General features: G+C 30.6%; 1 protein-coding gene across 1 annotated transcript; it reads right to left on the minus strand.

The window, feature by feature from the left end:
* Positions 1 to 10,197: 10,197 nt before the first annotated feature.
* On the minus strand, positions 10,198 to 15,096 carry LOC114754425 (thioredoxin-like protein CITRX, chloroplastic). Its single transcript, XM_028943192.1, has 4 exons — positions 14,788 to 15,096; positions 14,051 to 14,173; positions 11,634 to 11,714; positions 10,198 to 10,398 (listed from the first exon to the last, which is right to left on the minus strand). Exons 1-4 carry the CDS (start codon positions 15,043 to 15,045, stop codon positions 10,282 to 10,284), a joined length of 579 nt encoding a protein of 192 aa, XP_028799025.1. The 5' UTR covers positions 15,046 to 15,096; the 3' UTR covers positions 10,198 to 10,281.
* Positions 15,097 to 16,977: the final 1,881 nt, after the last annotated feature.

Raw genomic sequence — 16,977 nt, forward strand, 5'->3', positions numbered from 1 at the left:
TTTGAGAGCTAGAAACTAGAAAAACAATTAAGTTTAATAAAATATACTAACAACATTTTTTGTCATAGTCCACTCCTCTTAGCTACTACAAAAAGTAGTTTCATAGTATATTAATTAGTAATAACAAAATTAAGGTCAAGTTTCCATTTTCATATAAAGTTACATTCGATTATTTACAGGGATATAAATAATTAGTTAATTAATATAATATATTGACTTGTTGGGCATAGAACCCCATCCTGCCCAGCCCGCATTTGCCCAGCCTAAACTTATTAAAGCTTTTCATGTGTAAGGCTGGGTAACGGGCTGTATTTTCCAGCCTATTTATTTTTCTGGCTGGGTATCGGCTAAGGGTCCTGCTATGCCCAACCCTGCCCATGTACAACCCTAGTTTTGATCCCTAAAATAGTAAAATTTGACTTCACTTGTATTTTGACATCTAAAATTTCATCTCATTTTAGTTTTATCTTTATTTCAAGGATCAAAATCACAACGCTAAGGACCACAAATCTCTTGACAACCAAAATGAATTTAAACTTTAGGGACCAAAATTACTGGTTTGAAATTTTATGAATCAAAATCAAAATGAAGTCAAATTTTAATGATCAAAATCACTAGTTTAGAATTTCAGTGATCAAATGTAAAATGATGTTAAATTTCATGGATCAAATATAATATTATTAACCCTTGAATTTAATGAGTTAATTTAGTATATAATTCCTTTTCATTCCGCCGCTACAGTATTGATTCATTTAACCTTAGGTTGCTTAAAATAACGTTTTCCTTTATGGTCGGTGGAGGTTCGTACTTCATATAATATGTATTTCCATGTGCCACATTATTTGTAATGCCAAAATGAAATAAATGCTGTGTCTTATGCAATTAATTATTGAATATATTTAGCCCTCTTCTTGTTCCTTCTTTGGTTTCTTTTTTACTTGAATGAAATCAATGAATTATGGCTTCAATTCTTTTATTAAGAATTTGCTCTCTTCAATCTTAATCATGGGATCAAGTTAGTTAATTTGATGGATTTTAAGGATATTTTTAAATTTATTAAAAAAATTTTTAACTTTTTTAATTTTAGCTTTTACTGAAATTAATTACCACAATAAAGTACTCTTCAAAATTAAATATGTAATTATATAATGGTGTAAATTAAAAAAAAAGAGATAAATAGATTAGACGTGTGGATTTATAAGTTAAACCTCAAAAAACCAGGCTTGATCTATTTCTCCTAAATGATTTGGTAATAGGCTTGAACCAAAACCTAATCCGTTTATTAAATAGAATAGGCTTAGATTTAACGGAGGTCAGTTCATAGGCTCCGACTGGAAGCCAAGGCTACTCTTCCACCTCTAATTCTTGGACTAAGCGATTTTCAAAATTTTGCACTATAATTAGAATCAAATGGAGTAAATTATTATTTAACCGGTTTAAATTCTAAAATAAATATAAATTGTCCTTAGTCTCTTTTCTAGTTTCCCTCAAATTTAAAAGGAGACGTTGATGAAAAATATTTAATAATTCAAATATTCTACAATATTTTTTGTCATTGAAATTTCCCATATAAAAAAGAAAAATATAACATAAATTGACAGTAGCTTTCTAACATATACGGAGAAAATTATTTAAAGGTAATTTAACTAACTGAATTTGTATTAAAATATAAACAATTATGTTTCAGATTTGCCCCTAATTGAATGGTAAATTAACAATGGTTTATGTTTGTTTAACTAATGAGGAATATTTACGAAAAAGGCATTTAATGATCCAAACAACGTAAAAAATGACTAATATTTTGAATCAACAAAACTCTTCGAGTGATTCTTAGGACTATTTGAGAACGGAGGAGTATTATTATTTATATTCAAGTTATTATTTAATAATAGTATTATTTTATTGGATAAAAGACATGTATGATGTATCATTAAAAATTATATATTTTTTTAATTTTATTCATTTTCTATGTCCTTAAAAAGTAATATAATGATATATCGAACCTTCATTTTAAATTTATTGAAGAGTTTTCATATAATTGGATTACAAGGTTATTCGCGTAATCTAAAATTTGCAATAGACGAGTTGTAAATGCAAGAATTTTAGTGTGTTGTGAATTACTGGGAATGACGTATGAGATTTAAATGTTAGATTAGCAATTAACAATCTTATATTTATAATTATTTAAATTTACATTTGCAGCTCATTTTTTGTTAAACCTACTTATTATTAATTGATTTTTTTGAGATATAGTTATTGTTCTCGCAAAATTATTTGTGAAAGGAGCCAAATGATACCTTGTTATACGTTTTTCTCTTGCTTGTTTAACCTTGTTGTTTATTTATTGTTCTTATTTGTGCCTTCAACTAATTGATCTAAAATATTGATGAATTTGCCATTATCCATGTCATCTGGATGAAGGATTTTTTTTCTTGACATTTGTAAAAGAGTAATTTGAAATCAGGTGTTTGGATTGAAATCAAATCATAGTTTTAAAAATATGTTAGAAAATTTTTATCTTAACTTATATAAAAATATTTTTAAAAAGTGTTTTGGAGGGGGAAAAAAAAAAGAAAACACCCCCTTAAACCTGGAAGTTAACAGAGAAGAGAGGGAGAGTGAAGAATAGAAAAGATCCTCAGAAAAAAAACTAATGCTTAATTTATTCAATTCATAGGGTGTTCACAAAATAAGGGGCGGTGACAGCTATTTATAATTTCAAATATAATTTTATAATTTAAATGCATAATATTTTAGAAATCCGAGAATTAAATAAAAAACATAGAAATAAATAATAAATGTTAAAAAGATAACAATAAATCAAAATTAAAACAAGATATTTTTAAATCTCTTCCAGTAAAGCTAAATATTTAAAATGTCTAAAAATCTTAATTAATCATTATCTCATATCTCATTATTAATATTATAATAACTAAATAATAATAATAATTCGACTACTAGACGTTGGCCTGAAGTACTTGTTATATTCGGGTTGATCCAAATAAGTCTAACTTGCCCGAATAAATCTTCTTTTTGCACGATCTCAAAATGTCATTTTCTTATGAATGCAAATAAAGAAATTCTCTATGATTTTTCTAGTTTTGTATTTTTCTTCTCTTGCTGCGCAGACAATGACTAAACAATTTGAAAATGCTAGTGCCAATATCTTCTTCACTTATACTATCATCGTTAATGTCAATTAATTTTTATTTAAAACTTCTTACTTTCAAAATTATTCTTTCCATAACCACTACCATGAGATTGAAGGAAGGTTGAATTTCATCACACACCTTTGCAACAAATTTAATATTAAATGAGAAATAAAGAATTTAATATTAAATACTACCTCTGGTTCTAATTATAAGAGTCAGTTGACTAATTTGAGGAGATTAAGGAAGTAAGTTGAGTTAGTTATTTGTCTTAAATAAGTGTTGTCTTTCCTAAAATATCTTTGTTAATCAAGTGCATTGACTAGAATCATCATTGTTAGAAGGGCTGCTTTGGAAAAAAATATAAATATGAGAGACAAAGTGGATTTGGGTCTTATATTTAGGATCAAAATAAAAATCAAATAGGGTATTATATTAAGGATCGGAGGTAGTAATATCCAATGATGATATTACCCTTCATTTATTTTAAAACAATCATTAATTACTACTAGAGCCTTAATACCACCATATGAACTCGCAATCCAAGTTCTAACACTAAGAACAAAAGAAATGCTCAAAGAAAAGATGAAATAGGGTTTGAACTCATCACTCCCAAATTCACTAAAAACATATAAATATCAAGGAGTTATAGGTTGAAATTCCTTAGGTCGCCTTTGAGCATTTATTTCATTTCTGGTAGAGATGAGTAATATTTTTTTCCCAAATAAATGAAGGAGATTTTTGTTATTTGATGATTAAAACATAATTTTAGTTTAGTTTTGTGGCCGCCAATATAACTTTAAAATGTTTTATGCTAAAAGGGTCCTGTAATAAGATTCTGTCTTGAAGGAATGTGATCACCTTTTCTTAAATCCACCAAATCTTGATTCTGGCAATGATCTTTATCGTCATGCGCTTCACTTGTTTTTTTTTTTTTTGGGTGAAAGAATTTTAGGAAAGAAGTTAGGCTCACCCACGATCTAAGGGTAGAACAATTAACCCTTGATCCCAACCCTGCCCAACGCCGTAGCTTTACTAGGACGGGAGAGCTCCACATGTGGGGATCATCACATGTTACGAGTCGAGGCCTTGGTTTCGAAGATGCCTCCCCCAGCACTATGATTGGAGCCATAACAAAGTGTCACTCCCCAGGGTCGAACCCCCTCTCTCTTTGGTGAGAGTGTCCGACCCCTTCACCAGCTGAACCCACGAACGAGGGGTTGCGCTTCACTTGTTTAGAAGCCTGGAATAATTTCTTTCAAGACCCATGTCTTATTATTACTCAATATTTATTTCTAAATTATTTTATAAAATTCAATAATTATATCAATTTAAATACTACATAAATAACAAATCTATTAAAAGGAGTCAATCAACATAGCTATTTCTTGTTTATTGATTTTTCTGTTATAATTAAAAAAACTACTCAGGTAAAAAATTGACTATTATGAAAATAATATCATAAAAATAATATATATATATACACACACATATATATGGGAAAAGATTTTCAGCAATTGAAAATTAAAAAATTAGTACATGACCGACGTGGCAGATAAAAGATACTGTATCTCCTGCTTGTGATTCGGCAGATCCGGATCAGTTCACTGTAACAGATTTTCCGACCACATTAGTTTTTTATTTTGAAAAATTTAACTTGTGTGGGTCCTACAGAGACTGGGGACCACAGGAGTCGGACCTATAAATGAACACTCGTCCTTGCACCTTCATCTCCTAATCTCCATCACAGCAACACGCTGGCGCCGATCTTTTATCGTTTAGCTTCGTCTTTCTTTTATTCTCTCTCACCTGTGGTTACGTCATCGCCGTCGCCTGATCTTTTCGATAACCATCTCCGGCCGCGAAGAGGAACAGTTTCTTAAAGGAGCGCTTGGAAATATTGATGCGGATCAGATCAAAATACGACAGAAGAAGAAGATATATACAGGGATTAATACAGTTTATTAAAGTTTCGGTGTGATTCCTCTGAAAGTAATAAGAGCATGGAAAGGTGTTTCGGATTAGGGTCTATTGTGATTCTGGTGGCTGTAGCGGCGTCCATGGTGGTGTTGCCGTTGATGTTACCGCCGCTTCCTCCACCGCCGTTGGTACTTCTTTTCTTTCCGGTGGGGATAATGGCCGCGCTTTTGCTATTGGCGTTTTCTCCCGTGGAAGCACGTCTAGAAACGTCGTCGTTGAGGTGGCGCGTGTAGGTTAGGGAATAATCTGTGCGGCGTACGCGATGGCCGCCCCGTTCTGCTTTTTCGCAAGGCTAGCCACTGTGATTATTATCCGCGTGAAAATTGTGCTCCATTTTCGTCTTTACATAAAAATTGTAAAATCAGGAGAAACAATAAATATTCATTCATCATATTTGTAGTGACTACGGAGATATACAGAGGGATTCTTTTGTTGATTCTTAATTGCCTCTGTTTTTTTTTTTATAGCAAATTTAGTAATAAACAAAAATAAACTTTTAGCATCTTAATTTTAACATAAAAATTTGGTAATTTTAATCAATTTCGATTTTGATATGATCTATTTAATTTATAATTGTATTTTTATCATTTACCTTAAATTTGATTACTTAATTAAGTGGGCTCATGATTGGTCTGAAGTTTGATGATGGATCGTTTTCATTTCTTGAAAAAGGCTAATACTATTTTTAGTTTATGAAATTTAAGTTCATTTTAATTTAAAATTTTAGACAAATCAAAATGAGAACAAATTTCAAATTTCAGAAATTAAAACTATAATAAGGTTTAATTTTAAAGGCATTTCAATGATGGCACTTTTTTAAAGTCTAATTTCATCCTTTAATTTTTTTTGAAAAAAAACTCCTATGATCCTTAATATAGGACCTAATTATTGAATTGATTTTGGTTTTAAATATAATACCTATTTATTATATTTATCATTTTTTTTAAATTATCTATATTAATACTCTCTTAACCATAATCAAATAGGACAAGGAGGGAGGATATTATAAAAGATGATTATGATACTTTTAAAAAAATATATCATATTTTTTATAATTAACTAACTTATTTATTTTTTTAATCTAATCAAATTAATTAAATAAGTCTTATATTAAATACCAGAAGAGTACTTAGTATTATTAAGTGTTTAAAAATAAAATAGAAAATAAAGTGATCAAAAGTTTACTTACGTTATCGTGACAAAGACTCAAATATCCAATTGCTGAACCAATCTGCCAAGAACAAGTACCGAGGTAGTATTACTGTGGGGAAAAACGTATATACAAATTAATTAATGAAAAAATAAAACAAAAGAAAGAAAAGAAAAACAAGCAAAGTGTGCCAAACATGCATGTTCTTCATATGAAACCACATGATTAGTTGAGTTTGTTCTCTCGTACCTTACTTTGCATTTGAAGAAAGAAGAATTTACACGTAACCTTTTTGTTCAACTATATAATCATTATACATAATTTTTTGACCAAAATTTTATAAGCACCATATTTTTAACATTAAAGTATAAACAATTCCCATAAACTTTTATGTCGTGTGCAGATGAATCTCATTTGTTTTTGAAACTTCACATTAAATCCTCTAGATTCTTACATTTATGTAATTAACTTTTTTCAATTGTAAGTCTGTTCATTATTTATTTATATAATTTATTTATTATTAAATTTTAAATGTTATGGAGTTATTTGTATGAGTTAAAGTCTACGAGAGTTTTATATAATTTATTCTATTTTTTTATGTCTTAAAATAAATTACTTTACATATTTTAATTTAATCAAAGTTTAATTTAATTAATATAACAAACACTTGCTTCAATTGATGCATCGAATGTGACTATACCAAAAAGAAAAAAAAGGAATGGAATCGCACGTCATTTGGTACACGCAAGTGAGACTGTGAAAGAAAGCTTATTAAGCAAGGATTAATATACTTTTAATTAATTATTCATTAATAATTACAACAGTACCACATTATTTAATATTAGTGGGAAGGCACAACGCTTGAAAAGGAATGCTGCCCAAGATTTTAAATTATTAAAAAGAAACCGTGTTGGGCTTTATTTAGCTATCCCTTTTCTTCTTTGACTAGATGCTTATCTATACATTGTCTTACAAAATTTATATTTATTAAAATTGCACAATTCAAGTATCATACTACCTTTGGTATTTTATATAAAATCCTGTTTGATTTTTATTTTGGTCCTAAATATAAGACTCCAATCCACTTTGTTTCTCATATTTACTCAATTTTTTTCAAGATAATCATTCTAATAATTATAGTTCTAGTTAATATATTTGATTAATAAGGATATTTTAGGAAAGACAATACTTATTTATGACAAATAACTAACTCAACTTACTTCCTTGATCTCTTTAAATTAGTCAACCGGTTTTTATAATTAGGACCGGAGGTAGTAATTCATAGATAAGAGATCCCCTTAATCATTCATCACTAATTTGGCAAACACTACTTGTTTTAACCAAAATGAATTACAGTTTACATTGTTGTTCTTCACTCAACTCTTTACATTTTTATCCTATCGATTTTATATTTTGTTTTGTGCTGACATGTGTATTCAAAGTATTTAGTATTTACCACTATTTTTCCAAAAATTTCTTTCAAGCTTCATATAATCAGTGTTGCTAAAACTTGGTTAAATATTTTGTGGATAATCAACAGGCATTGGTCTTAATGGAGGGAGTCTTGGCATATGATGTCTGAGAGTTATCCTGTTAAGGTCTAAAATATTAGAATAATCATCTTATATGGGGTCTTTTCTAATATTTTACTAATACATCAAATTATATTAAGCCAATTTTCCATTTCAGTACAACATGTTGAGGGTAGATAGGATCCAACCAATGATGCTAGATTGACTGAAGTGAGATATGTAAATGGACAAACAAACAGACCATGGAGCTTTGGAATAATTACAATGTGTATAGAGGTGATCAATGGTTTCAAGATTAAAGGAGCCAAAAGGACAGTTAATTATTGTTTACAAGATGATGTGGCTGCAGAATGTTACCCACTAGTAAGGCTTGCTGAACAAGATTTCAGATGAAAAAATGTTTTAATGGTAATTTTAATTGGGTAAAGGTGCAATTTTTACCTTTGATCTTATTTTTTATGTGTACATAGCACTCTGAGAGGTTCATCAACTTTATGGCGTTATTTTAACATGCGAGAACTTCTATAAATGAAATTTCATAAAATTTATGAAGTAGAGGGATTTAATTCAAAATCAAACAATGAGGACCCAATTCAAACAACATAAATTATAGGGACCTTATTCAAAATTACAATAAATTATAAGAATTTACAAATTAATTTTTTTAAAAATAATACAAGCTGAATCAATCAGCATTGGGCATCACGTTGATACTGGAAGCAGACAACACCAATTTGGTCAAAATTAATCAAGAATTTAATTAGGACTTCACGGTAAGTTATGGATTTACAAATTAAGTTTTCCTTTGAATTAATTCTGGAAAAAATGACAGAAAAGGAACCTAAAAATTATCAGATTTATTTTCTACACTTTAACAACTTTTGATTACAATTGACTTGTAAATAAAAATATATTTTTGTAATAATTTTTAATTTGGGATTATGTAATTTTCAGGTTCTTTTTCTATCATTTTTCCTTAATTCTACATTTTACTGAGGACTTTAGATTAAATTATGGATTTATTTCTCTTTACATCCACGTGAGAGCTAAGATGTTTTCCTAACTCTTCTAGAAGGCCAACCCAAAGAAAATTAATTAGGCAGGCCAATTTTATCATCATGAAAAAAAAAATTAGGATTGAGTATATGATAAAGTATTTGCTTTTATTAATTTCTTCACCTTAGGTCTTTCGATATGAATCACTGAGAATGAGAAATGAGACTTGGGATTCGGACAGAAAAATTTATTAAAAAAACATTTAATATAAGAGATTGTTTGTCATCAAAAGATTAAAATTGAATAGATTGCTTAACTACTAATACAAAATGATTATAATTATGTTTATGTGCCGGTGGCCAAAAACATTGAATGTGGTATGTTCATTAAATCTTCTAAACCAATTTGCTGAGATTAATCTCATCACAAGCCATAGAATACACTTTACAAAATAATAACAACCATCAAAGATAATCAATTCACTTCATTTTTTCCCCCTCGATAATCAATTCAACGGACAATAGCAGTTTTAAATGTTGTTAACCATTTACCCAAAGGAATCCATCAATTTTTTTTTTTTTTAAACTTCGCATGATCCGGATTAGAATTAGGCAATTATTATTTTAATTCATTTTATTCTTAATATTTTAATTAATTTTTTTTATCTTTACTGATGCAAAAGATAAGGTTAATATAATTTTCTAATTACTGTTTTGAATTAAAAAACATATTTTTAACATAAAAAAGTAAACTCAAAATTTAAATATTAATTGTATAAATTAAATTTAGATATTCCTCATTTTATTTTAAAAATGAGCACATGGTGCTCGTCCTCCCAAGCGGATGGGGAGCAGAGCAGGGCTTAATTGTTTTTGTGTTGTACTTCTGTAATTTTTTACCTGTCTTCCTCTTTTCATTCAAAAAAAAAAATACATTCACCTATTTGGCACCAAAATCCAATTGTTAAAAAAATTATTTTTAAATTTCACAAAAAATAAAATATGATATATTTTTCCTATTTCTATAATTATTCAATAAGAATGATCATTTCCTTGTATAATTCTTGCATTCTTGCCCACAATATTCTTAAGCAGTAAAATCAAAAAAGTTTTTGGTCAAAAGCTCAATCATTTTGTTACTCCTCATTCATCTTACTACCTTGAAAACAAGAAGAAAACACGTTTTTAACTAAATAAGCTCAACTCTCCAGCTACCCCAAAAACAGAGCAGCCTTCAACAACCATTATACCATGTTCGATGAATCAAATCTGACCGTGCCCAAAAGGTCGTCAAAATTGGCAACATGAATTCCCATTGAATATTTTTCTTATCCGACAGAAGAAAAACATGATGGCTTTGAACACATGTAATTGCCATCTTTGTGAAGGGTCGATTCGATTCATGCATCAGATGTGTCCTACAGAAGCTAACATTACAACAGAATTCACAATGTCTCATGGCAAAATCACTATTTTCACATCTCCTTGTCGAGGATATCTCGCATCATCTGTATAGGGATAAGTCCTTCGGTTCGAATTGCTTCTTTGTTTGGATCGGGACTGATGAAAAACAGGGTAGGCAATCCTCGAACCTGAAACATGATCAATGTCAGTGTTAATGAAGCGGTTGGATTTAAAAACTAATAAATCCATTGGATCTAAGTCATTTTCAAAGTTTCATAAAGGGGATTGAAAGCATAAACAGAAACCTATAGAATAATAAATGAATCTAACTATTGTAGAGTTATTATCTTAAAAGACTAATGAACAGGATCATTTTAACATTTTAGCAGCAGTGACGTGGAATTTTTTTGGTGATTTAGTCCAAAAAAAGTTAGGGTTGTTCATGGGTCAGGATGGCAGGCCTGAAACCTTGCCCGCTGCCCCTCTCAAGATAGGCATGGCTGCTTTTCGCATCTTGTAGCCCATCACGGCCAGTTTTAGCCTGAAGACCAAATGGAATGAGCTGGGATAGAACCTAGCTAAAACAGATTCCTCTCTTCTTAATTTGATCATCCTCTTTAAGAATTTCTCCTAATCAAAGTGGCTCACAAAGTTATGATCAATTGAAAAACTTGTTAGAATGGAAAGGATAAGAGCTGACAACAAAAATTGGTCTAATTGGTAAAGAAGTTACTCATATCTTGGATGTTCAATCTCCTTTCCATGTGAAAACTTCATTGGTGCATGATAAGTAAGTAGCTCTACAAGAACTCTTTAAGCTGTGAAGCTTACTCTAATTTTAGAGAACGTCTAGAACCCAACTCACCTAAACTTTGATCTATTCACCAAAAAAAAAAAAAAAAAAAGAAGCGGGAGTCATTCTTGATATTAGCTCCAAACTGGGATTAGCCTAACTGTCAGTGTCCCCCAAAATAAAAAATTCTTGGGAAAATTATAGCCAGGTGAGGCGGCACAGGATGATGTCTTGTTTGCCATCAACGTTTCTTTTCTTTTTCTTTTTCTTTTTTCTTTTTAATGATAAACATGTATATCATCAATTGCGTCTAAAAGATGTCATTTTAAGGAAGGAAATGACAAAAGGGTGAGTTCAACTTATAAATAAATGCTTATGTAAGCTCTTGTTTATGCCGCATCAGGAAATCTATTAAGTGACTGTCACTTTGCCTAACATAAGGACTGATTTGATTCAGAAAAAGAAATATTTGGAAGTTTAAATTGATAAGTTTTATCTTCAAAGGACCAAATCCCAAAAAAAAAAAAAAAGGCTATCTTTACTAAATAATTAAATTAATCAAAGCTGTTTTGCATAATCATCCAAGTAAAGAGTCACTTCAATAAAGTTACACATAAAGAGGCCTATTACCTGCATGTCACGTGCAAATTCATACTCATCGTCTGTATCAACCTTGACAATCATTGCATTGTTCTCATACTCCACCGCAAGCTGCAGAAAATGAAATCCAGATGAAGAAAGTCATTTCTCAGCTCCCAAATTAACCGATCACCAATGAGAAACATGGCTGAAACAACGGTGTTAAATTATATATGGAATGCTTGTAATTCCCATGAGTCAATAAATTTGAGAAAATAAATGGTAGTTATCAGAAAGTGTAAGCCAAACAATTCTAAAACTGATCTAGTAGCTCTGGATAACGATTACAATGATTTAGCTAGCTTTTGGCTAATGCCTATTAATAAATATAGTTAGCAATCATTAAGTGGAACATAAGTTCAATAATTTTTCTTGTGCAGTAGTCTCCAAGAATATATGAAAAGTTTCTTAACCATCTCGACTCTTTTACAATGAAAGTTGACTAAAGCTCCTCTACTGTTTAACTGTTTTTTGGATGTGTGATCAAATCCTCTAAAACTACTCAAGTTGTCATAGTTATTAAGGATTCAAAATCTCGCAAAAAGCCAAATTTAATGGGTCGTCTAGAGCATCAAATATAAAAAGAACAGGATACTATATATTTATTGATCATATTTCATTGAACAAAAGATCACATTTAGGGGATCCAAATTCAAAAGATTTTATACAGAATTATGATGATTTAAATCAGGTTTAATGATCAGACGCGGGGGGGGGGGGGGGACACCAGGGTCATTGATGAAAATTACAGCTCTAAAGTGATATGCTCAGAGTTAGACATTAGAACTAAATTAACTATAGGCTCATGTCACCTAACCTAATGTCAGAGGAAGCGCAATCCTCAACATGAGAATTGACTTGTGCATTGTCACCAACAAAAAAACCATACAACTTCTACCAATTTCTCTCAACATGTTGAATGATTTATCACCTAATGCATGTGTATGACAATCAGGCTATGCTAGCTGACTTACTTTCGAGAATCAAAATCACTCTAAACATGAGTAAACCAGAATAGAAAACTTCTGGATAAAACTGTATTAAACTTCAAGGTCGGATTTCATAAATGACTTTGCATAGCCGTAAGTTTTGTATTGATTTTCATGTGCCTACTGTCACGTGGTCCTCACTGCATTTCTTTAGTTATTTCTTTTCTAGGCAGTTCATCGTATTTCTTATCTATTCAGTCAATCATGCGCCTTTTTTGCCTAACAAGTGAATTCCAAATGAATAATGAATCTCTTTTTGGGGGGGGGGGGGGAGGGTTGGATGAAATGCAGTAACACGATACCAGATTATGCTCTCTCCAACTATCTCAACTTTCACCTTCTCTGTTAAGCACCAAGAACTAGACGTCAAACCTATCCTTTGCAGTTATGTTATCCACTCTCCACTTCCAGTTATTAACAACAAACCCACAATATCATCTTATAAATCATCCCCAAGGACCCCAACCAAAAAGATTATCAAATAAATGGTAACCTGAACATTTGGGTCAAAGGGTATGCAAGAAATTTCTAACACAATTCCAGTCCCATCTCGGATAGGCCATATTGGGTGGGAGATTTTTCTCTCTTTCAGGTTCCTTCCAACTTTATAACCATATTTTTTAACGGCCCAATGTTTTCAGTCTGCACAAGGAAATGGATTTTCTTGGAACCCTCATGTCATTAAAGATCCTTCAACCTTCTAATCAACATGGATGGACAAAAATCTCTTATGATCCTCCTTGATTCTGTTCATGCTACCTCACGTCAGATTAATGAGTCTAGTAATTGGATCCTAACGGAGTATGGTGTCTATCCAGGCAAGCCTTAATTCACTTTCCTTAAGACTTCATTTTAAGCCTATTTGAAATTTAACAGATTCATCATAGGCAATGTGAATAACAGTACTCAACAGAACCAATACTCCTGAACTGCTCCACATTGGCAGGCTGAACATAATTCTTTCCCTCACCAAAAAGTTTCATTTGTGTGAATGACTCTGCTACAGGGGCTCACTTGTTTTTACATCTTTTAGCATTTATTTATGGAACAAGTTTCCAGTATCCTTTTACAAGGTGACTCCTCTTGACCTTTGTGCAACCTTTTTTATTCTTTCAATTATTCTCTAGTCACTCCACAGGGTTTAGTGTAATCTTTTTCTTTTCAACGTTTCTCCACATAATTCAATAGGACCTGATTGTTGACAAAGATGAGAAAACATCGAGAAACTTCTTTATTTATTATCTGTTTCGTGCACCACATGGGAAAAAGATATATACTTTGAGAGAACACGTATTTTGGTAGTTTCTTCAATTAAAATCCACATCAGAATGGACACTTAAGGATAAATACAGGGCAAACACATCCTCATCATCAAGTTAGTGCAGATTTAAGAATCAATAGAATCAGTCAAGCACATACCATTTCAAGTTCTTGAGCCATTAAAATACAAGGTCCACACCATGTTGCATAGAAATCAATAATAAGAGGCACATTTCTTTGTCCCCTCACCAACTCTTGGACTTCATCGGCTGACAACTTTTTCTGCACAACCAAATTGATGATAAATAGCATCACCACATCATCAAACTTCATTTCTTTCCATAAATAGAAATATAATGAAGGAAAAAAAAAATCCTGCAAAACCCAGTTTTTATTCTTATAAAAGCAAAAACGCTTTATTATTTGCCCCTCACTGAATTCCTTCATACGATGATAAATTGAGATTTACTCCTCAGCCTTCTGATTCTCTCCGTCTAAAATAACAGTCGTTTACAACAAATTTCTGATTGTGCAGTCCAATGTATTAAGAATAATTACTTATAGCTAAAAAAAAAAAAAAAAAGTATTGACCATTCATATAAGCTTGTTTAGAATGACTCATCTTTTGCCAATAATTCTCAGAATTCAAACTTTACACTTTAAGGAACTGAAAAATGCTGTCATAGCCCATTGCTAGGAACAGAAGCACCGAAAGAAATTAAACGGTTCTTCCTTACCCGAAATTCTTATCACTGACCGCTAACGGCCAAAAAGAAAAAGAAAAATACAGCCACACAAGCCAGGAAACAATCAGGCTGCAAAACCGAGAAAACAGCAAAATGGAAAGCCTAGCTTAGCTTGCAGTGACAAACAGGAGTGAGGGGCGTATAACGTACCACAAGATAGTCTTCTCTGACAAATTTTCCTTGAGGTGGTTTGCAGAGCAATTTTCTGGGGATTGTAGTTGAGAGAGAAAGAAGCCTATCTCTATCGTTGGAGGTGAAGAGTGGATAACGTTGATGAGTTATGGAGGAAGATGAAGGATTCGCAAAGGAAATGCAAAAGGGTTTCAATTTAGAAGTGAAAGTAGTGAACGGAGAGAGTGAAGCTACGCTCCGATGACTGTGAGGTATGTGTAATTGAAGTACAGCCATTGGAGTGAAGGTTAGAGAGAAGAGACCCGGGCAGCCTTCTGCAAGTTTTGAGTCACTCTGATACAGGTTATCTCCCGGACCAAGATTTTTTTATTTTGAAAGAATTATAACGACGTCCCAAAAAAATTATTATTAAGAAATTTTAATAATTACTTAAGCCATTTATAATAACAAATTTTAAAGCAAGAGATTACTTGTTTTGTAATTATTTTTTATTAGGTACCTCATTGTAATTTTTTTTTTTTTTCATTGATTTTATTTCCATTTTTTTTACCATGGTTTGTATTTATTAGTAATATCTTCAATTGACGTCGGCAGAGTACAACTTTTTAAATTTATTAAAATTAATTTCACTATTAAGGATTAAATTTGGTTGATTCATTCGGGGGGGGGGGGGGAGTACAGTTTCAGGTACTTGGTATGGCACATTAAATTGAAAGAATATTTCAAATTAAATATTAGAATTTTTAAATTTAGAAAACTAAATGTGTATGGATTTTCTTAAATAGACACAAACTTCAACTCATTATTGTCAATGTATAATACTTATTATATTTATTTCGTTGAGTTTCTTATTAATTTTTTATATTATGTTTTATTCTTTTTGTCACACCAAAACCTGAATGTTGGCATAATGATCTTGTTGATAATAATATGCAAGATAAAAGCCTTGATGAATCATATAATCCAATTTATATAAATGTTATTTTGTGAGAAAATAAAAATAAAAAGCGATGTTGATTAATGATGACTGATAAGTGATAGGCATACATTTAAGTTTTATCTCAATATTTTAAAGTTTCTGTTACAAATTTTTTAAAATTACTTCAAATACCATGTCTTGAAAGATACCAAGATTTAAATTTTTTAAAATCACTTAAAACCACAAAAACCAAATCAATCATAAAGCACATTAATAAATAACCAAACAACAATAAAAACAATAGTACTCTAATTTACTTTTCTATAGATATTAGTTAGGATGGGCCTTGCCTATTTTTTCCTCAAAAAAATTGAAATTAAAAAAAAACATAGATTATGAAAATTAACAAACTAAGTGGTAAAAATCTTTACACCTAAAAAACATAAGTTCTAATTTTGAGAAGTATAATTCATATTAAAAAAAACAAACATTATAAAAATGTTCTTGTTAAGCTATCTGGAGAAAGAAAAAAGAGAAATTCTATGCAAAAGAAAATATCTGATTTGTCGTAGAACAACATGCTTTAATAGAAAATATAAATATCATTAATTTAAAACAATAAAATAAATAATTTACGCTATAATAAGAGAATTTAATTTTTCTAAGAAAACTATTTTGCAGATATAAATACTTTTTAGTAATTTTTAATTTAGTATTTATATGTTTTTCCTCTTAATTAAATACTTTAAATTTGCTATGTTAACACAATTAGCTCTTGCACAGCGACCAAACTCCATTAGACTTACATTTTGTGGAGGAGTATTTTCATCGAATAATACATATATTCAGGTTTTGTGTTCCATCAAGGTATCAGAATCGAAAATGTTGGGGAATGGTAAGCAAAAAAACAAAAATGAAGAATCAATTGGATAGAGAAAAATTAAAATTTTTTTTTTCTACACATAAATATTCTCCTATTAGAGAAAATCATATTCTAGGAATTACATGTAAACATCTCTTTTCATAAAAATTCGAATCTTAGTTTATCATATTTTGATATATCAGCTCTTTTCATTAAACTCAAACTAGCTAGTAAAATTAAAATATCCAGTTAAGAGAAAAAAGTACACGAGAACCAACTTAAAAATTAAAGGAAAGTATAAATATCTGCAAAATAGTTTTTCCTAATTTCCTCACCCAAGTAAAATTGGGTCTTGAAGTATTTTACGAGGCGAGAGTCTTTTCTGCCCACAACCAGTCGATTTGGGCCTGAAAGCCCACAATACGAC

Source organism: Neltuma alba, unplaced genomic scaffold (genome assembly GCF_004799145.2).
Source record: "Neltuma alba isolate B1F8T4 unplaced genomic scaffold, ASM479914v2 tig00010134_pilon, whole genome shotgun sequence".
NCBI classification, from domain to species: domain Eukaryota; kingdom Viridiplantae; phylum Streptophyta; class Magnoliopsida; order Fabales; family Fabaceae; genus Neltuma; species Neltuma alba.